Source organism: Haliaeetus leucocephalus, unplaced genomic scaffold (assembly GCF_000737465.1).
Source record: "Haliaeetus leucocephalus isolate CR32 unplaced genomic scaffold, Haliaeetus_leucocephalus-4.0 Scaffold906, whole genome shotgun sequence".
Taxonomy (NCBI): Eukaryota; Metazoa; Chordata; class Aves; order Accipitriformes; family Accipitridae; genus Haliaeetus; species Haliaeetus leucocephalus.
In genome coordinates this window covers 4406874-4433567 of record NW_010973342.1, presented here as the reverse complement: position 1 = coordinate 4433567, position 26694 = coordinate 4406874, and the positions used below count along the sequence as shown (strand labels likewise).

At 36.1% G+C, this 26694-nt stretch overlaps 1 protein-coding gene across 1 annotated transcript in view; it reads left to right on the top strand.

Annotated features, from left to right (window-relative positions):
* Positions 1–26694, top strand: part of HTT (huntingtin) — an 84353-nt gene that overhangs the window by 45069 nt on the left and 12590 nt on the right. Inside the window, exons 37-57 of the mRNA XM_010583518.1 lie at positions 1917–2033; positions 3882–4004; positions 4546–4784; positions 6135–6277; positions 9645–9852; positions 11229–11370; positions 12611–12790; positions 14245–14421; positions 14680–14756; positions 16050–16188; positions 17864–17986; positions 18870–19083; positions 19282–19427; positions 19925–20102; positions 20392–20487; positions 21348–21535; positions 22791–22917; positions 24100–24200; positions 25698–25852; positions 26280–26419; positions 26591–26673. Coding sequence (XP_010581820.1) covers positions 1917–2033; positions 3882–4004; positions 4546–4784; positions 6135–6277; positions 9645–9852; positions 11229–11370; positions 12611–12790; positions 14245–14421; positions 14680–14756; positions 16050–16188; positions 17864–17986; positions 18870–19083; positions 19282–19427; positions 19925–20102; positions 20392–20487; positions 21348–21535; positions 22791–22917; positions 24100–24200; positions 25698–25852; positions 26280–26419; positions 26591–26673 — 3096 coding nt within the window. The remainder of the gene's footprint in view (positions 1–1916; positions 2034–3881; positions 4005–4545; positions 4785–6134; positions 6278–9644; positions 9853–11228; positions 11371–12610; positions 12791–14244; positions 14422–14679; positions 14757–16049; positions 16189–17863; positions 17987–18869; positions 19084–19281; positions 19428–19924; positions 20103–20391; positions 20488–21347; positions 21536–22790; positions 22918–24099; positions 24201–25697; positions 25853–26279; positions 26420–26590; positions 26674–26694) is intronic.

The window sequence follows — 26694 nt, the reverse complement described above, 5'->3', positions numbered from 1 at the left end:
GGGGTAGGGGAAAGGTTCTGCACTACAAATCAGTTTTTCAAGTCAAACAACATGTCTGTGGGATTTTGTAGTCAAGCCTAGGTAACAAAGCACTGAAAAGCTCCAGATAGGATCACGATCTTGGTTGTGTTGCACATTGAATAAACAGAAGGTTAGTAGATGAGTTGTAATAAATTAGGATTCAAGAAACTGAAAAGAATGAGGGTAAAAGTAGAAGAGAGGACAAGATTAAAAGTAGGAAACATGCTGCATAGAGATGATTTAGGTGTTGCTGTACAATAACAATATCTTCAAAAATATTTTAAAATGTGAATTACTTGAATGAGGTAATGAAACTGGTAGTTAGACAGTTGTTAGCACTTACTACTTTGCCCCAGACCTCATGGGTCTGGAAGACATGTTTCTGCCTTGTAGGAGTGTAAGAATGACTTTCTTCAATACACTTCGTTTAAAAGAAAAACATAAAAGTAATTTTAAGAGAAGTGACATAATTGACATGGGACCTTATTGCTTATTCAGCTGCTTAACAAACTTAATGTGCTTTTCCTTTCATTGTGTTAAAATGCAGTTCTAGTGTATGCTAATGTAAGCAATGTATTTTGTGAGCATAGTTGGAAAAAAGTCAGTACATCTTGTCAAAATAATTTGTTAGAACTGCATGTTCAGATTGGGGTAATTTTGTGTATCCACATTTTCTTTTGAATTTGTGCTTTTATAATCATAAAATGACTAATATAACTATATGAAATGACAGTCTGTAGACACATGATGTGAAATAGTGAATAACTTTGTTATGTAAGGTACTGCAATTGCTAGCAGATCCCCTTCTGACACACTTAACCTATTAAAGGCCACCCATGCACTGCTCTTCCCACACCATCCCATTTGTCGTTCTTATTCTGTCCTGTTCTCCTGGTGCAATACATATAAACTAACCCCTGGGCAGTTCTGTTGTTCCCTGGCTGTGGCTGCGATGTTCCACAGTGGTGTCCCTGTACCTTGAGAGGCTCCAAGAGCTGCAACCTTTAACTTTTTTCTGTTACAATTGTAGCTACCATCCATGGAGCTCCAGACTTCGAGTCATTCAGCCCAGACTTGCTCCTATCTCCTCTGCTGTGAGAAAGGCTTTTGGGGAAAGAAGTCATCTAGTGATCACGTTTTCTTTTTTTCTTTTTTTTTAATTGGCTGCATTTCTGACTTTGAACTACTTGGAGCACTTGTAAAAGAAATTCATCTAACTGGTTTTCTTCTGTCCCGCTTCCCAGTCCATATATTAACATTCCTGCTTGCTGCGTCTTTGGCCTGTCTGTCCTTGAAAGTGTGGTCTCCATAACCCTCAAACCGATAACACGTTCAGCTACTAGAAGCGATCCTTGCTGGTGCTGGTGGTGTGTTCCATTATATGCTCTCCTATAAACTTTTATATAAAAGTGGCATATCTCAGGTGAATGAGCTCCATAAAAATGTCTGTTTTGTTTCCTTGACCAAATCTAAACTTTATTTGAGCTAGACTAAAGAAAGAGTATACACGTGGGAAATTACTCTTTTCTTTCCTCCCCTCTTTGTTGAGTATGCGATGTGGCATTTAGATTTACTATCCTTTTTCCAGCTGTTTGAGTAGTCTTTTGACAAATGCAACTTAAAAAGGACCAAGAAAGCATTTTTTTTTTCTAGTTTACTAAAGTAACTGGAAAATTCTTTAAAAATAAAAAGAAAGTCATAACTAAGAACAAGCTTTTAACCTGGAAATGGGGTTTTAAAAATGTGTGATTTCTCATGTGGATTTTTTCTTTTTTTTTTTTTTTCTTCTTTTTGGCAGTGGATGAAACAGTAAATTTTTTTTCCCACTATGGTATGACTTAAATGATTCCTGTTAGTGTGGGTGTTTACTTGCATTCTTTTGGACTTTTCCTCAGGTGCTAGAAATGTTCATCTTAGTATTGCAACAGTGTCATAAAGAAAACGAAGACAAATGGAAGAGATTGTCTCGGCAAATAGCTGACATTATTCTCCCAATGCTTGCAAAACAACAGGTGGTTATATGATTTTTTTTTTAATCTATAAACGTCTAAAATAATTGTTAAAATGTATGTATCAATAATGGCTTTAGGTATTTGATTATTTTATTCTTTTTATACATGAAGACAGATTTTCTTGAAAGTGTGGTTGCCATATCTAAAAAAATTACTGCAAGGTAAACTAAGTCTTTGAAGTGATGAAGGTCATATTTAAATGCATGAAGTATGTGCAGTATCTTCGAGGCTGTTTCCAGAGGAAGCTCATTCTACTTATGTACATGATTATATCAGAGCACTTATTAAATGGTGTGAAGATTCTCCCATGTTTATAGAATGTCAAAATTATTTTTTTGTAACTGCAGTGGGTCTAATTGCATTTTTTTCTTAGGAGAGTGAAGACATAGTCTGAAACTGCATTAATAAATCACAGAATCATGGAATAGCTGAGGTTGAAACGGACCTCTAGATACTGTCTTCCCCTCAAAGCAGGGCGTACTGGAGCAGGTTGCTTAGGCCCATGTCCAGTCAAGTTTTGACAGTCTCTAAGGATGGAGCCTCCATAACCTCTCTGGGCAACCTCTTCCAGTGTCTGAGCATCCTCACAGGCAGAAAACAAATAAATAAAACCCGTATACAAATGGAATTTCCTGAATTTCAACTTGTGCCTATTGCCTTTCATCCTGGTACTAGATACCATTGAAGAGATTCTGGCTCTTCTCCTGTAGTTCTGTTGTCTCTTCCAACCGCTTCCCCTGGTCAGATACTTGTACACATTGATAAAGATCCCCATGAGCCTTCTCCAGGTGGGACAATCTCAGCTGCCCCTTGTATGACAGATGCTCCAAGCCTGTAACCATCTGTGTGGCTTTCTGCTGGACTCCCTGCAGTGTGAGCATGTCTCTTTCACTGGACTGCACACTGGGGATGGAGAGTAGGCCCTTTGTATCTGGGAAGAAAAGACGACTCCTTTCAGGATAAAGTTGGGGGTTTTTTGTTTTGTTTTGTTTTTCAGTGCTGCTCCCTAAGAAACAGAGGACTTGACTTTGATACAGCTTTCCTGGAATTAGAAACACTTACTTCAAGGATAATAAGTAAAACTAGTGAATTTGTGCCCTTAATGTTCTTTACTCCATGATGGCAGATCCCCACTCCCATGAGGAGATCTCGTGGTTGGGGAGAGTTGGCAGTTATTGTGGATCAGACAACAGTTTTTGAGCAAAGCTAAAATGCTGGCAAATTGAAATTGTCTTTGTTTTGTATGAATCTGTGCACATGCTCAACTATCAAATTATTTAGGCAAGATAGTCATCCAGATTTCAAGTCTAGTCCTTTGCTTTTGGCAGTTGATTGTTTTATAATTTATCTAAAAAACTGATCAAGTAAGTTGTCTTACCTCTGTTGCAGCAGTGTAATACCATTGTACCTCCTCACTTTTCTGATGATTAGGATTTTTTTTTTCTCCTAGTTACCAGCTTAAGTTTATTCACGACCAGCTTTGTTCTCTATAAATATGCCTGGTAGGATGTGCAGGGAGGAGAAAAGTTTTTAAATTTTATGACAAGTCAGTCTTTTGGTCTCATTCTGAATATGGCATATTTTTCCTAATAAAATATGTGGTATGTATAGTGAATTTAATTTGATAGATTTTGGTCTGTGTTCTCAAAACTCCTGTGTAGGAAGGCCTGCAATGAAGCTTTAATTTACCTTTCATAGCTTTTGGTTACTCTAAATTTTGTACTGTAAAGGACAGCTTTATTACACACAGGTTGTCACAGAAATGTTTAAATCATGAAATGGTAATTTTTGTGTTGCAGTTACCTTTAGTGGATAGTTACAAATCAGTTTTGTGTTTTTCTCTTACAGATGCATATAGACTCTCATGATGCTTTGGGAGTATTGAACACTTTGTTTGAAATTTTGGCTCCTTCATCCCTTCGCCCTGTGGACATGCTTTTAAGGAGTATGTTTGTTACTCCTAAAACAATGGTAAGCAGCTCTTTCCAGAGAAGAGACAATCTGGTGTCTTTCATGCAAAACAAAAGAGCATGTGTTTCTTTTTCTTAATTTGCAATGTGGTGATGAAGTACCTGCAGAAGATTTTAGGAAGGAGTTGGTTAGAACTAATATTGTTTACCAACTGGGAGCACTTTATATAGGAATGTTCTGCTTTTGGATTACTTGCCTTCATTTTGTATTTTGAGGATCAGGAATGTAGAGAAACATACTGTTACAGTAAATTCTAGAATGCAGTTTAATAGGCAAATCACACTTTTGTTATGCAAGTATTAGTACCGTTTTTATAGTTGAGAGATTGTTTAACTTCAAAGGTATTCAACACAGCATAGGAATGTATTCCAAAAACCTAACATTTTCATTAACTGTTGTATAAAAACCAGGCTCTTTTGAGAATGGAGCAAGCAGGAAATAAATTTTATGTTCACATCTTCCAAAATGCTATTCTTGTGGTAACTGTCAAGCTTATATTCACTCTGTTTAACAATCTTCTGTATTTTTGTGTTTGTTTTAGGCATCAGTGAGCACTGTCCAGCTATGGATTTCTGGAATTTTAGCTATCCTTAGAGTTCTGATTTCACAGTCAACAGAAGACATCGTTCTATCCCGTATACAAGAGCTTTCTTTCTCACCATATTTGATTTCATGTCAAGCGATTAGCAGACTGAGACGTGGAGAAAATAACTTACCTGCACCAGAGGATCGCACTGAGGTTAAACAGGCTAAATATCTGCCTGAAGAGACATTTTCTAGGTATGTTTTCTCTTGAATAACTTGGGAGAAAGATTTAAGGTTTCTGAGAAATCACACGTATATTGTGCAATATATACACATGTATAGAACTGTTATCTGATAGGAATAAAGTCTGTTAAGTACTTGATATGGGAGGAGTGTGTGCAGAGAAAGGAATAATGAGATGAACAGTAGAGGGAGGAGATGAGCAGTTTGTGTTAGGGACTTTGGACTGTTTTGATACCTTTTGATACCTACCAAGTGACGGACCTAATGGAGCTGTTAGAATGGGTGAATCCTGGACTTACTATAATCAGGTCCAAAAACTTAATTGGTTAACCCTTTCCTTCTTCCCTGTGTGGGGACTGAAAGATGAGTCATCCTGTTAGTAGAAGGCCAGGTTCTGTACTAGAATCTTGGCAGCAGATGGATTCAAATCTATTAAGTTAGTCCTGCTCTTTATTTCCTATTTTTAAAGAGCTGGCATTATCCAGTTAGCTTCCCATGCTAATGTCCTCAGAGAGCGACAAACGTCAGGCAAAAGAAGTGTGGAGAGATGGCAGCGGTATTACATTGACATAATGTTTGTCATTAAGGCATTATGTTTTAATGTGGTGGGAAGCATTTGAAATAGCTATTTGTTTAAGGAAATAAGAACTTTTTAATCAAGTGTGGAACTTCAGATAGAAATAAAGTGCTGTTTCTTATCATTCAGCTCACTGTGAGGGTGATGAGTAAAGGGAAAAGGGGCTTCTGGAGTCCCTTAATGTGACCTTATGTCCAACACGAGTGACTTGAGGAACGATTATGGCCAGGAGCAAGGATGGCTTTCCTCAAATGCTCTTTTTTGGTGTTTCTTTTGATTTATTTCCCTCCCCCTCCCGCCCCCTGGCTGGAGGTTTGATATGGAACCTCTGTGATAGAGTGTGGATAGATGAGGCTGTAAGCAGCTGAATGACTGTGACTTGCTGACTTCACCCCTCCTCAGCTGAGCTGCGATAACTGTCATGGTGTAGTTTTAGCTTATTGCAAATCACTATAAAGACACCATAGCATTGTGAATGTTTGCTGTGTAAATGAGGTAGGCAGGTGTATGGATGCTGTCATGACTTTAGCTGATAAGTAGATAACCCAGATCCAATATGTAATTATTGAAGCGCTTGTGATCATCTCTCTATACCTATAGCATCATATTTGTTTTAGGTCAACCTGTTCTGTAGCATTTAATTTAGCATCCTATTTAGAATGAATGGACAAGGACTTCATGTTTTATTTTTCAAACTTACTGAGTTTTGTGGGCAAACCTCATCTTATTCTGAAAGATGTTGCACTGATAGTTTTTCCCGCTGATTGTATACATGGTTTTTCAAGGTTCTTATTACAACTGGTTGGCATTCTACTGGAAGATATCGTTACCAAACAACTGAAAGTGGACATGAATGAGCAGCAACATACTTTCTACTGCCAGGAGCTGGGCACACTGCTTATGTGCTTAATACATATCTTCAAATCAGGTAATACTTTAAACACTGCCTGCGGGGGCAGGGCTTTGTTTTTTTTCAATTCTGAGACAATTGTTGAATGTGTTTAACTACTGAGAAGGAAAACATAGGTGCTCAAGACATTCTATCCTATTCATTATAAAGAACCTCCCAAACTTTGTGCTTGTGCATGCAGGGCACATTTTTCACTTTTTTTTCTATGTGGAACAAAATATCACTAGTGACTCTTTATCTCTCCTTTTAACTGTCTAAAATCTTCCAGTCCAAAAATGCAAAGCATTCCAAATTTGTGGTTGTATTTCTCTTGTTTTTACTCAATTTGGAGGTTGGTAGGTATGTCCAGGCTTAAAATACCAAGTTACAGACCACTAGTTCAGACTCAGGACAAGGTAGGTTCCTGTTCTTTGTCAGAATTAGTAAAAACATATAAAAAACCCCAAACCAAAACAAAAAAACAACCAAACAAAAACCCCCAAAACCAAAACCAGAAAAATAGGAAACGTAGTACTGTTCCAGCTAGCTGGTCTTGAGCTCCTTTCTTCAGGTTTGGGAATTCTGCCTTGGGTGTCTTCTGCTAGATATCCAATCTCTGGCCCTTCGGTGTAATTCCTTAGCCTAATTCTGTAACTTATTTTCATAATAGCGGCACTATCTTCCCTTTATTTTATTCTTTTATTCTTTCTTTGCTGTGACTGTCGGTTTTGCCTTCTAATTTTCAGCCTGCAGCTGAAATCCAACCTTGGATTACAGTAGTTGGCTGCAATTTAAAAGGTCTTGACACAAGTCCCTGGTTCTTCATAGAGTTCCGTACAGACACAGGACAAGAACTCTGCATTCCATGGCCTCATCTGTAAAATGGGAGTTATAACACACTATTTAGCAGATGTGACTAACCAAAAAAGTGCATGCAGAATACTGTTGTTAGACATTTAAGATGATTCTGTGCTCCACTGTATCCCAACAACCTCTAATCTTTTTTCTTTTTAAGCTCTTCCTACAGAGTTCAGTTATGAAGTCCTTTCTTGAGGGAAAAATACTTAGTTCTGTTCCTGTCATTGCTACCAGCTGCTTCTTGCAAACATAAGTATTGTAGGTGTAGATATAAATAAATAAATAGAGTGCTGATGGAAATGTTCTGGGTCTTCAACCGGTTCTCTATCAAAGCTCAAAGCTTCTGCATTGCCTTGATTTAACTTCCAGTAACTTTAATCCTCCTAGTCTTCAGTGATAGTAACAGATAGAAAAGCGAATGGGAAGCCAATTGAATTATGTTGTGAGAGTTTGTGCAGCCATGGTGGATGATGTTTTGTCTTTTGACTTGTCAGAAGAGAACTTTGGCTTAAGAAAAGAAGTCCTGCAAACCTAGGTTCTTGCCGCAAAGACCCCAGGATTGTGCATGAAGAGGCACAAAATGCGGTGATAGTTACCAGAGCCTTCCTTGATCTTTGTTTTAAGCCTGCTCTAAGATGTATTAAGTGATAGTTCTCTTTTCCCATGTGTCTGTTACAATAATAACTGTTTATACTATTAATTTCTGTTATGGAGAAACATTTGAAACAAATATTATAAAAAATAACTTATGCCAGGGTGATTTGGAGTAAGTGATAAAATGGTGTCAAGCCAAGACCAATGAAATCAGAAAATCAAGCTGGTAATTGAAGTCCGGGAAGTGGGTTCTTCCACAGTGGGAGCTGGGGATAATGGAAAGGGAAGGCTCAGGCTAGTTCTGCTGCAACAATTGGCTTCTAAGCTGCACTGTGCGTCTTGCCAAGAACTATGTAGAAATGTTCATACAAAATTAAAATGCTAATGCAGAGCACTGGTGTATGTGTATTGCATGATCTCTAGAAATGAATTTAATGTAAGACTACAGATCAATTCTAAGTACTAGTTGTAATGTGGTTACCTTATACTGTGTAACACAGTAGAAGGAAAGTTGTTCAGACATCTGGGCTGTATTTTCATGTTGTAGCATTTTCTTTCAGGTTTAGGCTTAGGGTTAACTAATTGCTTGGTTTTGTAATACTTTCTTCAGTTAAAACCTCTATAATTTTTTTCTCTTTAAGTTATAGTCTCCTAACTACAGGTGCAGCTTATAGCGACTTGTGTTTGGAAACATAGAGCAAGGTCTTCTATGATTTTTAACCACTATTCTACTTGGATGTTTTGTCTTCGCACCCATTATAGTGTTTTCAAAATGTGAGCATTGCTGACTCCTATGTATTCAACTATAGGAAGCTGCCAGATTAGAAATGAACATTTTCAGTGTGCTACTTTGAAGTTAGTAGAAATAAAAGGCATAGATAAAGTGGAAAGATTAGCATGCAGTGGCTTTCATGACTGTAGAAGTCACTAGATGGTGCAATTACTGCAAATGCAGGAAGCTGGAATGGTAATAGCACTGGTTTGCTGGTAAGCGGAACCCAAGTTTTGAGACTCAGTTATTTTTCCCGTTCTTTGCTATTTACATTGTGTATTTATCAGTCCTGGGGGCAGCTTAAACTGGTCCACGTGGCTGTGGAATTTACAGCTTCATTCTTCAGTATATCTGGTGAGGCAAGCAAGCAACATTACAGATCTCCTTCATTAATTATTCTGATCAGCTTTTGGTTTATAACTGGTTCTGAAGAAACTCGTTTTTACCTGATCTTATCTCCTCATAGAAACTCAAAGTCCTGTACCTTTAGACAGCTTTAAGTTTGCTCATTTTCCTTGTTTTCCTACCCTTTGTTCTGGCATGTGAATACAGAATCAGCAAGTCAGAAAGCAAAATTCAGCTTTTGTGCCAAGTGTTCAGTATGCAGGGTAATGACTTTTCTCCACTTAAAAACATTTACTTTTTGCATGTTAGAAATTGGTTGGAAGGGTATCAGTTTAGTTTCAACTAACTGTATTTGAGAACCCAACTTCTGAGGCAGGCTACTTGTAAGCAATCTATCTTAACACGTAGAATAGTAGTTACAGCATGGTTCTTAATTAGAACTTCTGTATTTTACTTTATAAGCAAAACAAAAAAACCCCTACCCCAAAATCCTCGTCTGTAATTAACAGTTTTAAATTTGGTAAAGGTTTTGTGTATCAGATAAACTTTTTTATGGATGACAGAGAAAAAGTTGAGAAGATAGGTTTCATTACAATTCTAGTCTATCTAAATCATTATTTATTGAGTTTGGGAGCTGATCGTTACTGGTTTACACACACTGCCCTTGGGCAACCTATTACTTGCCTTACATTTGTAAAACCGCTTAGGATGTACCTTTCTTCCAGGAATGGTAGTGTCTTATGAAACAAGTTTTGTATTCTCAGGGTACCCTGAATAATTTTAAAACTTCAGGATTCAGACTAGAGCATAGTTACTCTAACATGCTTTTATTTTCAGGGATGTTTAGAAGAATCACAGCTGCAGCCACCAGACTTTTTACAGGAGATGGATCTGATGATAGTTTCTATACCCTTGAAAGTTTGAGTGACCTTGTTCAGTCCATGATTCCCACGCATCCTTCATTAGTACTTCTCTGGTGTCAAATTCTGCTTCTTGTCAATTATACCAACTACAACTGGTGGTCAGAAGTGCATCAAACCCCAAAGTAAGGTTTGTTTTTGATCCCTAGTAGTAGTAGTGTGTCTCAATTACATTTGCTAAAATAATATTTTAAAAATCTGGCTTTTTTTCTGCTAAGCCTGTCAGCCTGTTGAATAGTACTATTTGGATTCTGAAATAGATAGTTCTCCATTTACTTTACGTGTATACATATTGTCTGTTCTGATGTCAGTATGCCTTTCAGACTAAGGAAGTGTGTCATGCACTCAGTTGTTCCTCAAAAGAACTGCCAGGTAATCTGTCTATTTTTAAGGCAAGAAAACTTCATCCATGTACTACTTCTAATTAAAATTATGGAAGTAGCTACAGCAAAATATTCAGTATTTCGTATTTCATGTGGAGACTTCATATTTCACCTTCCAGCAAATAACCAGCCAATGTTGTTTATGAAAATACAATCTGATCAGTATAACTGTAACTATAGTTATATCTGTTCTCTGTTCTCAGTGGGTCTATTACTAAATCCTGTCAAAACATAGTATCAGCACCATGCTGATTCATTAGTATCAAGCACCATAGTAACCTCACTTAACTTTAGCTGTCTGAAATTTGGGGATTTGGTCTAAAATGAGTGTTCTCTTGGTCTGAAGTTAGTTCATACCACCTGTCAGGCATTGGAATGATTTGTCCTATGGGGGTAAGGAAGGTACCCCATGTGTGGGTGGATATCCCTCTGTGTTAACTGTGTAGAGGGAGAATGACAACTGACTTGAGACGTTTCTGATGCTTGTGTAGTGAATGTTAGGGAAGACTAATCTTGTTCTACAACATGAGTGGATCAGTACTTGCTCAAAGTGAGATTCTTGCCTCAGTTCAACCTCATGATGTGAAAAAATATTATTCTAATTTGAAGAAACATGAAAGTACTAGGCTTATGAGCAAAGTAGGACAACTAAAATAGCTAAGGTGACACCTGCTGTTTGTTGCAGTTATCTTTTTTGATTTACCAATATCACCTGTATTTTTTCTGGCTTGGGCATCACTTTCAATCTGACATTAGACTAAGTGCTCGAGAACACTGGTTTGGCTTGAGAAGAAAATAGAGTATTAGGTTCTGTTATCCTACCAGAGATGCAATAGCCCATGTTTTCCTTTTAAGTAATGTGTTCAGTTCTTCAGAAGTTCTTCAGACTGTCCAAGGAAGTAATGAGCACGGAGCAAAAAAGTGATACTATAATTGTTAGAAAGTAAAGAGCTGATGGAAAGCAGAGTGTCTACTTCAAAGCAGTCTAATGTTTGAAGAAATTTCTAGGAAAATAAATATTATGTAAGGATGTTGGTAGGATATTCCAAGCAATTTGATTGTTAATGTTTCAGTACCCATAGCAATAAAAGAGTACCAAAATGTAATGTTTCTTGCAGGAGACATAGTCTTTCTACTACTAAATTGCTTAGCCCTCAGATATCTGGAGACAGTGATAAATCGGATTCAGAATCTAAACGTGGAATGTGCAATCGAGAGATAGTGAGAAGAGGAGCACTCATTCTTTTCTGTGACTACGTTGTAAGTTTTGAATTACAAATTTTATAACCATAGATTTGAGTTATTTTATTATGGTGACAGTCTTTTATTACTGATGTGCATTAACTGAATCTGGTTCACAAGTGAAAAATGAAGACTTATAAAACTAGTCATTTTATTTTCAGGTGGTGCTTCTGTAAGCTTAGGTATGATCTCATTTGGTGTTTTTTTCTGTTCTGAACTGAGAATTCTCTTGGCTTGGAAAGGATACCTGGTGGGTAATAGAATTATCTGCTGGGTATCATATCCCTTACTTGTGAGGTGCTAGGAGCACATGAAGTAGTGTTAGACTTCCCAACATCAGTAGCAGTGCACGGTGTCTAGGAGACAACAAATTTATGTCTCTATAATATTAAACTTCTGTTTTGCTTCTCTAATGAGAGTAGTTCCTGTGGCTTTGGCCTCTTGCTGCCTCAATATTAGCATTTTAGTTCATTGGGAACTTCTGAAGTGAATCTTCCCATAATATCTAGTATTGCAGTTTGGTTTGCATTGCAGAGCAGTTTTGGGACAAGCAAACTGCATTCCTTTCAGATTCAACTAAACCAAAAGCTATTTTTAAGAAGCTCTTTTAAGTACTAATGGATTTTCAGTCACCAGAGTCAGATTAGAGGTAGACCAAGGGTAAAACCCTCCAAAACTCTCTTTACTGGGGAGTGTCAGCCTATCAGCATCACCTGGTTAGCTCTACAGACCTTTTCATGTTGCGTTGCACTGTTTGGTGATATACACATAGCCTCTGTAGGCTTAAAATTAATTATTGACAGATCTCTTCGGATTTGCTTTCCAGAAATTATTCATCTTGTGTTTAAGGCCAGTAGTAATAAGAAATCTTTAAAAAGAAGCCTAATGAAAATCACATTTTACAAGAAGACTGTGTACATGCATGTTTATTTCAAACAGCATTTCATTAAAAGCAGCATCTTTGAGTTAACCTTCTCAATTTACTTGTTTTTAACCTGGATTTTTAGTGTTTTAAAGAAAATAATTTACAAATTCATTATAAATTTCTTAATTTGCAACAAGATCAAAAGCATTTGGGAAATGTGTCATGTAAACATAATGATGGTGATATTAAAATATAGATGCTTTATGCCATTATTTTAAAATAGCTACCAGAATTATATATGAAAAACTTCACATTGTGTCAGATGAAGTTTTTGGTAATTAAATGCTCAACATGGGTATTACTGGAATCAGATTTTCATTTTTTCCCCTTCAGTGTCAAAACCTACATGATTCAGAACACTTGACCTGGCTTATTGTGAATCATGTTCAAGACTTGATTAATCTGTCCCATGAGCCTCCAGTACAAGACTTTATTAGTGCTGTTCACAGGAATTCAGCAGCCAGTGGTCTCTTTATCCAGGCCATTCAATCACGGTGTGAAAATCTTGCAGCTGTAAGTTTTAACTTTTTTACTTTTTTAAAGAATAAAGTCACTTATATTTCAGCGTAAGTTTAACTGATGAGTATGCAAATTCTGACATTTCTGGGTCATTTATCAACTTATTTTATTTTTAAAGTAACTTCTTTAAGCATGCAAACAGCAAACCTTATAATGTATTAGCAACTTCAGCATCCAATGTGTTCCAATCCATCAAATCTGTGAATTCAAGTAGTTGGGTAAGCTGCTTTCCTTCCTTCCTGGGTATTACCCCTGCATAATAAATATCTGAAGGGTAAATTAAAGCTGTAACTTTCATCTTTGATTTCAGTGCCTTGGTAGTATAAATAACAGAACTACTAACTATGGAGGCAGGAATAGGAACCAGTCCGTCTTCATAGGCCCTGACAACATGAAAATTATTTGCAAGCTTGTGCCATCCCCATTGATCTACCCCACAAGTGATGGAAATACTGCTTCAGAAATCAGTGTATGATTTCTGTTGATTATTTTAGTTTTCAAATGAAAAGGAGTGGATGATGTTTTATAGGGATGTAAGGTTGTATGCATCCCTCTTAATCTTGGGAACTCACTAGATAGGAAATGTCATTTGCTGGGCTTCCTCTAGAGCTAATGCTGGGAGATGCTACTGCACCCTGAGTAGCCTGGTAACGTTTCTTGTCTCTTCCCATTGTCTCTATGCAAATCTAGTGCAACTGCATTAGTGCTTTAGGCATGTGAGTAAAACACTTTATAAAGTTAGGTGAGATGAATCTGGGCTTTAGTGTCTGAGAATTGGTAGAATGAACTAAACTAAATGTGTTTGAATGGAAGATGTCAATCTGTGAAATGTTTGGTAATAATCAGAAAAGTTAGTAAAATTAAAATAACTGGTATTTACAGTCTGTTCTAAAACCAGGTTGGTTCCATGAGTCAAACTAGTTTGTGTTCCTTCCTTTAGATTATTGGTGCTGAATTGGTTCTCATATTTAAAAGAATAAAAAATTTTAAAAAAATTCCTTGCACCCCCTTTTAATCCTGTTCCTATGATTAAACATGTGCTCAGAAAAAATCCCTAATGCTTATCTGGATTTTTGTATTGTCTCTTGTCTTGACTATGCTCATGTTCCTATCTTTGTCCAGCAAGAGTTCAAGCTTCTCATTGTTTTCAAAGCTTTCTACAATTCCACTTAAGCCTCTCTAGCTTTTTTCCCTAAGTTTTGCTCCCTACTTTTTGCTTACTTTTAAAGAGTAAGCTTTTACAGTTAAACATCAAACAACTTAGTGTTCATATTAATTAAATAACCCAGTAACTCAAACCTATTCATATGTAGATTATTATATCGAGCAGCTAGTTGTCTGCTATAGTTTTTTCTAAATGCCTTTCCTTTTAGCTTTAAGATATTTGTATTCCAATTGATTGCTTTTTTTTTCTCTGTTGTTCTGGTTTGGTTTGTTTTAACATCTAGCCCACAACTCTGAAGAAGACTTTACAGTGCTTAGAGGGAATACATCTCAGCCAGTCTGGGGCTGTCTTAACATTATATGTTGATAAGCTTCTGTGTACTCCATTCCGTGTGCTTGCTCGCATGGTTGACACACTGGCTTGCCGTCGGGTAGAAATGCTTTTGGCTGCAACTTTACAGGTAAAGATAAATGTATTCATTTGTAAATAAGATTGGGTAGTGCTAGTAATGTAATCAAGTGTAATGGTTACAAAAAAACCATCAAAATATGATGTTTAAGTGATTTCATTGCAAAAGAAATTTTTGTCATTTAATATATAGATACGTGAATGTTTACATTTCACTTTATCTGCCTATAATTTTCCTAATCTGTTCAAAGTACCTATAGGTATTTGACTTATTTCTGTCCTATAAAATTCTTGTGACTCTTTTCTATAGAACAGCATGACTCAGTTACCAGTTGAAGAACTGGATAGAATTCAGGAGTACCTTCAAAACAGTGGACTAGCAACAAGGTAAATAATACCAATACATGTTAAAAAGCTAAACTAAGTAATGTTCTAGTACTAATTGCGTTAACTGTTTTTTCCTATGTTTGGGGTTTTTCTTAAGATAGTGGGTCCTTTTTGGAAGTAAAACAGGAGTAAAGCCTCTCTGAGGAGATGCAGGCATATTCTGGCACAAGGACAGTCATGTTGGCCAAGTTGAATTTGCAATATACTTAAGGATTAAAGCAAGCTAAAGGCTTGAAGGCATCAAATTCTCTCTCCTGCATCCCACTCAGTATTTAACTTTTGAGAGACAGCAACTGCAAATTAATTCCTTGACAAAAACTACATTACTGAAAAGAACTTTATTTTCCTCTAACTTTTGGAGAATTTAGTGAGTCCAGGCTGGGTGGGCTGGTTGGTTTTTTTTTTTTTGTTTTGGTGGGTTTTTTTCCAAGCAACTGTGTTAAAACTTTTAACTGTTTAGACTCCCAGCTGTTTAAACTGCTGTTACAAAAAGGAGCAAATTACTCAATTTTTGAAAAAGCTTTATTTAATGTTAGTAAGAGCCTAATTTACTCCTCTTGATGTCATTGCTGTTTGAGGTTAATATCTGTTGACTGAAATAAGAAAGAAGTAGGTGGAAAGAATCTAAAGCCCAAAACTGCAGTAGATTGATAGCAATGTGTCTTCATAGGTAACGTTACATTTGAATTTTTAAAAAATTCCAGAATCTCCAAATGACTTTATACAATGTCTTGATAGCAGTAATGAAAAAAATACACCCCACCCCCCCCAAAAAACCCCAACCAAAAAAACAACAAAAAACAAACCCCAACGTAACAGAAAAAAACCCTGACACTGACATAAATCTACAAACTGGAATTCTTAATATATTTAAAAAAAAAAAAAGTTCAGTTGTAGTCGACTCTTGTTTGGTATCTGTTAGAACGTATTTGTCTGCAATCACATAATCTGTACACTAACTTTGATTCTTCTTACTCATTAAGAAGATTTACTGCTTAAAGAAAACTGAACAGCTTGCATTTTATGTACAAATGTACATGTACAAATTTTAAATCTAAACTAATTTTAAATCTTTATTGTTGATGGTGCTGAGTTCATTTGGTTTTTCTTACTGCTAGCTGGTGAAATTTGCAGGTTTGCATCATATGACTGCATATATCCAACAAAGAACTTAAGACCCTACTGCTTTTCTCTCCCAGGATTAGAATTGGCTCACTGGATGTCTTTCTATCTTTAAATGATTTACAAAACTGAGTAAGTTAACTCTCTGCTAATGTGTTCTTCAATTTTCAGACACCAAAGACTTTACTCGCTCTTGGATAGGTTTCGTCTTATGGTAGCACCGGACACAACTAGTCCTTCACCTCTGGTTACCTCACACCCACTAGATGGAGAAGACCAACCAGCTTTAGAGAATGTAATTCTAGACAAAGTAAGGTTATGTTTAGAAAGAGTCACTAAAAGTGCCTTGGCTGTAAACAAGTTATTGCTCATTACAAAATATTTAAATACAGCTTATTTTTACTATGCAGTTAATGTTCTCAGAATTGTCAATGAATCTCAAATATAGATCAGTGAATGATTTCATATGCGTTGGCTGACTGTTGAACTTACGATAAAGAATTAGCACATGCATAGATCTTTGTTATATTGACGGTGCTGTGAAAAACTATCAAGTTTTGTTTCTTCGCATAACTTTAGTGGAAAGATTTGTATAAGGTTCAGTAAAGACAAATACTTTAACTTGTTTTCTTAATGTGTTTACTGCAGTGATCAGTTTTATTCATTTGCTGAAAACTGTTGGTTGTCTCTTGGAAATTAAGCATTACTTCTCAGTTTCCACTTCTCAGCTTTAAATTACTTTCAGAGAACAATCATGACTACATAACTGTTTCTGTCTTTCATGTACTTAGATGCATTTATTTCAGAGTGGGTGGGAGGCTAAGAGCAAGCCTTTTGGGGCCTCTGTCTTTCTTTGGAGTTTGTCCCATGGCACAGATAATTTCTCCTTTTCATTCCTTTGTGTTCTACAGTGATACACAGTAATAGGAAACGTATGTAACTGAGATGGCAAAAATTATTTGATTAGCTGACAGTTTGGAGGAGACTGATAAGTAGTCGAGGAACCCATTGACTTAGGAGAGAGATTGAGAGCTACTTAGACAGCAGGAGGAAACACTCTTTGTGCCCAGAAACCATTCACCCATAGCTTTGTGTCTTCAAATTAACCAAAAAAATCTCCTTCCTCTGTAACTGTAAATCCTGCACAAAGGAAGTAGTTTTGTATGCTTCCTCCACAACTCCCACATAGTTCATAGAATCATAGACTATCTCAAGTTGGAAAGTACCCATAAGGATCATAGTGTCTAACTCCCTGCTCCTTGCAGGACTACCTAAAATTAAACCATATGACTAAGAGTGTCATCCAGATGTTCCTTGAACTCTGACAGGCTTAGTTGCATTCTAATTAATATCAGCAAATTCAGGATGTCCAGTTATGAGAGAGAAAACACAGGAAAGGGGTGACTGAACCTCTTCATATTCCTTAGTTAAATTAGTTATATTATTAACTAAAAATTATTAGCTCATCGCTAATAATTTAAGGAGTACATCTGCAGTGTTGTGTAATAGTCTTTGTTTATTTCAGTGCGTGTTAAAAGATAGATGTTATCTCTGTCTGCTGATTTATTTGAATCTGAAGAATCTTCTTCCTTGGTTACGTATTGGTTTTTGTGCTATTACTGTTATGTTTGTATGACTACTGAGTATTCCAGGCTTTTTTTCCTAGATATTCTCTTCTGCTTTAGGATCCTAATACATACGCCTTTGCTATATTTTAAGCTTCTTTTTTCCTTGTTTCCTGTGCAGACTCTATGGAAATAAACAACTTGCCAGTGGACATCCATTGGTGTCGTTTAAGATGGTTCATTCACCAGTTGTCTGTTTTGCCTTTTTTATTTTGAGTGTTTTTGACATTAATGTGGCCTAGTGATCTCTTAAACGGACCACAATTCAATGCCAATCTGCAGTTCTCCCCCTGCCCCCAGGAACTGTATTATTTTCTGAAAACAAATATGTAACAAATTTCTTTTTTTTAATTATTAAAGGACTGGTATGTGTCACTAGTGAGGTCACAGTGTTGCATCAAGTCTGACTCAGCACTGCTAGAAGGCGCAGAGCTGGTAAATAGGATTCCTCAGCCTGACCTGAACTCATTCATGACCAGCAAGGTAACTTCTTTGTTAGATGAAACACAATCAGCTGAAGAAGATGTAATTATTTCTAATATTCTTATTGGTAGTATTAATAGATTAGATTCTTAAATGTAAACACTTCAAATTTATATAATACTGGTAGTTTACTTCTTGAATTTCACTTCATTTTGGAAACTAAAATAGTAGGTGTTTCATTTCTGTGTCTAGCAATGCTGCTAATAGTAGCTTTCTAGTAGTGCAGGTTGGGTGTATAGAGTGGAAGTGAAGGTTAGTTTATGTATTGCAATCACAAAAATCCAGTTTTACCATTTTACATGAACTTCTCATTTTGCCATACAGTCTCTTACAAGGCCAGATGTTTCTGTAACCTTTTAAATATCTGTGCTAGGTGACTTGCAATATGCCACTAACAGGCCACAGACAGTAAATCTGGTACAAGGACAACTTGTATCTATTACTTTTTCTCAGAACGTATTTTGTTCAAATTCTCTACGTTACATTTGCTGCTGGTATGCAGAAATAATAGTGGGAAACTTTTAAAAAAGATTGTTTGACTTATTTGTTTGAAAACTTATTGCTTGAAGATTCCTTGTATATAGGTCATTGTTAAGCTTTATTCATATATTTTTCTGAAAATTTGGCATAAGCTTGCTGATTTTTCTTTCCAGTACAATAGTGTCTGAAATTTAAATGTGTCGTGGTTCAACAGATCATGGAACGGATATAGGTTTAATTATGGTATTGTTACACCACAATAGAGTAGAGGTCATAATAACAAGTTAGTTAATTAATAAACTGTTAATTTACCATCATATTAGTATTCCAGAATAGTACTGTCAGATACTGAGCTTCTCTTTAAAAGTAATTTCTTTACTTATTATTCACTATTTGATTTCAGGAATTCAACCTAAGCTTGTTAGCACCTTGTTTAAGCCTTGGCATGAATGAAATATCAAGAGACCAGAAGAGTAGCTTCTTTGAAACGGCTCGGAGGGTAACTCTGGATCATGTGTCTACTACTGTACAAAACCTTCCTGCCATCCACCAGATTTTTCAACCACTGTTGCCAGCTGAGCCATCAGCCTACTGGAAAAAACTAAGCGATATCTTTGGTAATAGAAATAATCGTCTTTTTAAGTTTATTCTCTCCTCTGCAAAGGTACTTTACAGATGTCTTGTGAATACATGAACTTACTGTTTTAAAAAATCAAGATACCTGGCATAAAAGTGCTTATGAAATAATTCTGAAAAACATTTATTGAGGGGGAAAAAATTCGAACTGCTAGATTTCATCCAGTCTTATTTTATAGGAGATGAGATGATGTATCAGTCTATGATGACTCTTTGTCGTGCACTGGCTCAGTATTTGTTGTTACTCTCAAAACTACCAGCTGGTCTCCGTGTTCCTCCTGACAAAGAGGATGATATCCTGAAATTCGTAGTTATGTCAGTAGAGGTAAGAAACTACAGCATAATTAAAGATGTAACGAAATGTTGGGAGAGGAAACAACTTTGACTTAAACTGATCACCATTGAGTAACTTTTGATCTGGGCAATTTTCTTGTCTTAACTGTAGAAATTTCTTCAGTGGTTATTTTATTTGACCTGTGCTAGTAAATCAGATGGGCTTATGGGACAAGGGCAGCTTTTTACAAGAAGAGGTTGGCTGAATGATGGAATCATCTTGGCATTTCGGAGAATGGCCCTGCATTGATCTTTAGGACACTGAATAAACAGTATATAATGCTCATAATTTTCTTGTACTTAAAATAAGTTCTGTTCTCTCAGGGGAAAAAAAAAAAAAAGATCAATACAACTTGCTAATAAAACTTTACATGTTGCTGAATAAAAAAAACAAACCCAAAGAACCAAAACAAAACCCACCTTTGGCTGGTTATAAGTTCTTCTGTTGCAAGAGTTTGCTATTAATGGGAAACTTTTATTTTTGCACAGGCACTATCATGGCATTTAATGCATGACCAGATTCCATTAAGTGTAGATCTTCAAGCTGCTCTGGATTGTTGCTGTCTGACATTACAGCAGCCTAGTCTCTGGAATTTGCTGGCTTCTGCAGCTAATGTGACACATGCTTGCTCCTTAATTAATTGCATTAGATTTATCATAGAAGCAGGTGAGTCCAATTTGAACATCTATGAGAAAATTTTCTTAATAGATTGTCAGTCATCACTGATCAAATGCTAGGTGTCTGGAATATTTCCTCTGAGTCCTTTTTAATTATTTCTTTGATGATAAATTTATTTTTACTACTTTAATTTCTCATTTAAGATTTTGTGTTTACTTTTGAACTTGGCAGATGCCTTGGAGATGTTAAATATTTGACCACTATGTAGTTTTGCGGAGAAAAATGGAATATGAGATGTGTAATGGCTGTATCTTTTAAATATTTTTGTGTAATTCAGTTGCTGTTGAACCTGGTAATCAACTTCTTAGTCCTGAAAGAAAGAAGAGTACTTCAAAAGGCTTGAGTGAGGTTGAAGTTGATTCAAACACACAGAGTAAGTAAACGGTGAATTCCACTTATGCCTTATACTTTCACTGAAGAAATATTTGTAGGTACCCTTTCCATTACTATTTTTTTACCAATGAGAGTTCCTCTGAGACCTTATTTGTATTTGAACGTTTATTAAATATAGGTTGACGTTTTTGACAGGTATAGTTGTGGTGTTTTTTTTCTTGTAAGTTAAACATTAATGCAGATTTTTCTTTTGGGGTATTCTGTTAGCTGTGCAGCATGCTGCAGACTGAGCTTTTTAGTGTTGTGGGATTTTTAAATTTCATGTGGGAGAGGTAGAATTGTTTATATTTCTTCTGAAGAATGGCAGATTCATTATCTGCCCTCCTACAGTATAGGACCACTACGTTGAAGTGAAAGTCAAGTGTAGTCCTTGAGCATGGACAGCATTGTCTTCCATAGTCAGCTGTGCTCGTACAGTAAGGTACCACTTCCATCTACAGAAATTACCTTCTTGTCAGATTTAGCATAGAGCCAGCTATGAGACTGTTTTCTCATGAAACAGATTAATTGGGTCACTTTAAATTCTCACAAATGCTCTATTCAGTGTGGCCCGTTCTTGCTGGGGTTAGCAAGTGAGCTGCTCTGCTGACAGGTACTGGTAATCTCTAGCACCGAGATTGGCAAACAATGCAAGCCATTGCAGGGAGGGTGGTAGTAGTAATCTTCAACTAGCTGAAATGTTGTTGTAGAATTTTTCTTTGTATATATCCTTATTGTGGTTTTGTCCTTTTTAGTCAACGTACTCTTTCATTAACCATTTGTTGTTTTTCTGTATCTTTTTAAATCATGTGTCTTTTGAATAGATTTCATAAAACTGAATTTCTTTTTCTCCCAACAAAGAAACTAAACACATTACTGCAGCTTGTGAAATGGTAGCTGAGATGGTGGAATGCTTACAGACTGTCTTGGCACTGGGGCACAAAAGAAACAGCAGTATCCCAGCATTTCTTACTCCTGTCCTCAAGAACATCATCATCAGTTTAGCAAGGCTGCCTCTAGTGAACAGTTACACAAGAGTACCTCCCTTGGTATGTTCTTTATGCTTTGTTTTCAGGACTTTAAAAGCTATTGAACAACTTTTTGAAAACCAATATGGTGCTGCATCTTAAGTTATATGTCAGTAAGACTGCAACCTTTAGCTAATTTGGTCAGTCAGTTTGTCTCTTTAAATACTGAGTAGCAAAACATTGTAAAGATACAAAATAAGAGTTCACTTTGGAATCAGAGATTTGATTAGAAAGGAGTGTAGTTGCTCCTTACATTCGTATGTGAAGGAATGTCCAGGTTGTAGTTTAAGAAAGGAAAAGCAAGCAGTGACTTCAGTGCTTTGTTAGGGCTAATATCTCCTCCTCCTCAGTGGCATTGCTTAACCTGGAAAGAGTGCAGAATCTACACTGCTACTTTCTCTATGACACCTGAATTGATAAATTCAGTTTTTGTCATGCTAAGCACCACAACAATACAATGGTGCTGACGTGTCTGAAGTAGTGTCTGAACTAACTCGGGTATTTGTGTGTGGTACCATACTAGGGTATGCCATGCAGATACTTTTGGATTAGGTATTATCATTCTTTCCTAACTCATCCTGGATATTTTGGACAAGGTATTTCAACCTTTTCTTTTTGGCCGATGTAACATGGATTTAAGAACACCTCATTATTACCTCCATGTATTGTTAGTACTATGAAATGGCTTTGTTTTGCAAACTTCAAAACCATTATTGGAAACATTTCCAGATGCTTATTAGGTAGAGCAAAAGGGGGTTTCCTGATATGTGCAAGGCCATTTCTGTGGCCTTTCTCTGTTTTCTCAGCACTCTGGTTTTGAGGGGATGTCAAAAGATACTAATTTTTTTGATTGAGACTTTTTTGCCCACTCTCAGATATATCTTCGTGCTTTTTCAGGCATCAATAGTATGTGAACTATTTTCCCTGAATTACTTTTCAGCATCATTTCTGCACAATCTAGGAGTCACCTAGCACTTAAATACTAAACGGAAAAAAATGACAGGAACTTGCTTTTATATCCAAACTTGGACAATGGGACTAAATAATTAATTCATAATGAGAAATGTGCAAAAAAACCCTGCCAAATTAGAAATACAGTGTAAAATGTGTATTAGCTGTGTTAAATATTTATCTTTCTCTAAGTTTTTTTTGTATGTGGGAGAATCACTTTATTTACTGATGTCTCATTGCTTTTGAATGGTACATATATATTTATAGCTGTCATATTAATATTATTTCTGTTTTGGATAAGTAGACTTCCTTTACATTTCTTCAGGTCTGGAAATTAGGGTGGTCACCAAAGCCTGCAGGTGACTTTGGCACAATTTTTCCTGAAATCCCAGTAGAATTTCTTCAAGAAAAAGAAATCTTTAAGGAGTTCATCTATCGCATTAATACACTTGGTATGTACAAAATTAAAAACTAATACAGTTGGCTCTTATTAGGCATTTACCTGTGTTGTGAGGTTACTGAATAACTTGAATCTGGTACTACTTGTTTACTTTTGTTGCTTATGTGGAAGAGAGATAGTATTTCAGAGTGGGTTAGTAACTGTGCTGGAATAATTCTTACATTTTGCTCAATGCAGAGAAAAAGTTATAAACTATAGAACTAAAGCCAAAAGCTATTCCAACTCAGGGAGGTGATTTCAGTGTGGTCTCATAGAATGGCCCCTTGTTTTCTGGAGCATACACTTGACAGTATGTTTGAGAATATTTTGCTCCCCCCCCCCTTTTTTTTTATTCATGCATAGTATATAAATGGAGTTTAGTGCCAGACTCACAATATTTTAAATGCGATGCTGTCACTTTAAAGCTTCAGGATATGTTAAGGTTTACTGAACAAGAGCACTGGGGCTTAAGAGTTCAAGTCTTTGTCAACAGATGAGACTGTCAAGGGTAATGCATCAAATGTTCCATATGCTTATGGAAGTTTTTTGGTTTTTTCCCCCCTGTCTGATCTATGGGTTAATATTTGACTGACTCATGGTGTAGCACCGATTTCTGTTTGATCACTCTAACGCCTAGAGATGACATTCTCATTTTTTATTCTTTAGATATCATTAGTATAAACTGCAAGGTGTTATTCAGGAATCCTCTGCAGTCGTTTATAGGTAAAAATCTGTTTGGAAAAACTTTTTGAGAAGTGCTTCAATTTTAATGACCTATTTCTAGGAAATTCAGTCATTTTGTTTTTAGGGCATGAAGTTTTCTTGGATCGTTATGGGATTCTCCACAACTTACTTTCCCGTGACAATTGGCCAGTTTTCTGGATGATTTTCTGTGTTGTGAAAACCTGATAGATCTCAATACTTTGAAAGTTGGACAATCAAAGTATTTAAATGTATACAAGAAACAAACTGAACAGGACCATTTAAATAATAATGTGCAGAACCCTTCTACATGGCTCATCACTTCCTAAAATAGAACAGTTTAAATTTAAGCTGTAGTGATTACAGCAAATGCCAAATCAAATAAGAAATGGTCTGAAACTAAATCTATGGAAACGATGTACCATTTTTTAATGCCTTTTCATGCTTAAGTTTGTGTTAAGACATAAATGGCTATCTCTGAGTGTTTCCGTAGGATGGATCAGCCGTACTCAGTTTGAAGAGACTTGGGCTACTTTGCTTGGTGTGCTTGTAACTCAGCCTATTGTAATGGACCAGGAGGAGAACCAACAAGAAGTAATGTCATTCACTGATATTTTTTTTTTAAATTAAATTTTACTTATTAATAGAAACGTTTTTCTTAGTTTAAACCTGTAAAGCACAAATAGTGGATCCTGGGTAGCAAAGGGGTTTGTTTTCCTTGCTTCCTAGGTGTCAGACTCCAAAATGGAGTAAGACATCATCATACCTCTTCCATGGGTTAGCATTTTCTGTTAGACAGACTTGAACACTTGTTTTGCGGCCTCTAGAATTTTTGACTTAACTCTTTTCCATATAATGGTCATGTTGGATCGTACTTAAGGCGACCTAGCTATTGGTAGTTCCTTATCTGTCATGTAGAGAGTGTTTATTTGTAGAACAGGAGTAATACTGCTCCTTTACTTACCAAGGAAGACTAATATGTTCAAAATTGTAAACGTTTTAAGCACTATTATAAAGATCAGTATGTTAATATTTTCTGAAATAAAAATACAAGATTCTTTTTTTAAAAAAATAATTGAAAATTTGTTACCATCTTATATTCTCTAAAAAAGTTCAGACTCTCTTCTGGTCTGATACTTCCAAGAAGGAATCAGAATGTATACTATGAAAGCAAAAAATGAAAAGCATCCTGCCACTTCAGAATCTACAAGTGTTTGTGCTGTTGTTCTAATTTTAGTCTCTAAAAAACCTGGTTTAGTCAAAGTACTGATGATAAACAGTTCTGAGCAAAAAAATTAAAAGTACTGCAAAGATTCTTGCTACCATCAGTACAGGGAGAGTGAGTTACAACCCACAGCCCCAGAAGTTTATTTTAAGAGGTTTGGGTTTTTTTTAAAGGAGAAAGAAACAGACTACTACAGTGGTGATGATTTACAGTGGCAAAGTAGTTGATGCAATGTGTGTAGTTCCAAATACTTCTATTGGGGAAAAATGACAGTGCCTCAAGAATGAATAATGGATTGAATCTAACCCAATATTTTAAGAAAGTTGTGTTACAGTTTTCTCACACTTTTACAGTGGTGCTAAATACTGAATATGTAGCATCTTGGTTTAGAAGAAACATTGGAGGCACCTGGATAATGATCCCCAGAAAAATGCTGCTGAAAATTCATTATGAGGTTGAGTTTTGTTCCTAAACAGGGAGTTACTAAAAACAGTTAACATGGATCCTTCTCTGAAGAGTTTCCAACTTAGATTTGGTCTTATTTGATGCTTTGTTTTAACAGGTAACTAACAGGTAGATGCAGAAAAAAGAAACTAAGCACTTCGAAAGTTCCAAAATGGACATATTGAGGTTGTAATGCTGTTGAGATAAGAGAGGATGCATGCGGAATGGCTGATGAGAGAGAAGGATGTGTTGCTGCTACAGCCACAGTGCTCTGTGTGTATTGTTTATGTCAGCTAGATTTCTGGATGGGAAGAATTCTAGATGTCAGTCTTACTAATGATAACTTAGTGGAAGGTGACAAACTGATTATCAGGATTTTTTTTTTTTTTTACAATTCAAATTACAGTAAGTTCATTTTACAGGAAGATACAGAGAGGACACAAATTAATGTTCTTGCAGTACAAGCCATAACTTCCTTGGTGCTGAGTGCAATGACAATACCTGTTGCAGGCAATCCAGCAGTTAGCTGTTTGGAACAGCAGCCCCGCAACAAAGCTTTAAAAGCTCTGGACACAAGGTATTTTTTTACTTGTTTTAAAATGCCGAAAAGTTATACTTTTATATAAATATATTATATATATATAAAAATATATAATATATATACTTTTATATAAATAATTACAATTGCTTAATCTAGCTGTAGCAAAAATATGTATAGACTGTATTTTCTAAGCAAGAGCATATACAGATGGATCTGTTTACATAGAAGTTAGGTGGACTTAGCATCATGAACCTGCTGAGTTAAAAGACAGTACCTGAAAAAGACAATGTCTTATTAAAATCTAGTAAACAGTGTGCAGAATGTATTTGTCAACATTTCTCAGTTTTAGCATCCCTGATAATGAAAATAAGCATAGACACATAAAATTGTAGAGTAAGCTAGTAAGACTTGCACAAAAAAGTTAAAGGGAAAATATGCTTAAATTGATTTCTGTTGCTTTCAGGTTTGGGAGGAAGCTAAGTGTTATCAGGGGAATTGTTGAACAGGAAATCCAAGCAATGGTATCTAAGAGAGATAATATTGCTACTCATCACTTATACCAAGCCTGGGACCCTGTTCCATCACTTTCTCCTGCTACTACAGGTAAGTGCCTGTGTGTGTGGAGGAAGGGGAGAGTGAATTTCTTTTAAATGTAAAAAAGTAGAAAAGATATTCTTACAAATTCATTTAAAATCCAGTTTGCAGGAAGTGAAGCCATTTTCACATCTACTTTGTCATGCATGTTTTAAAAATTTGTTTTCTATTTTGTTATAGGTGCTCTTATCAGCCATGAAAAACTCTTACTGCAGATCAATACTGAACGAGAAATAGGAGATATGGATTATAAACTGGGACAGGTTTGTTAAAACCTTAGCTTT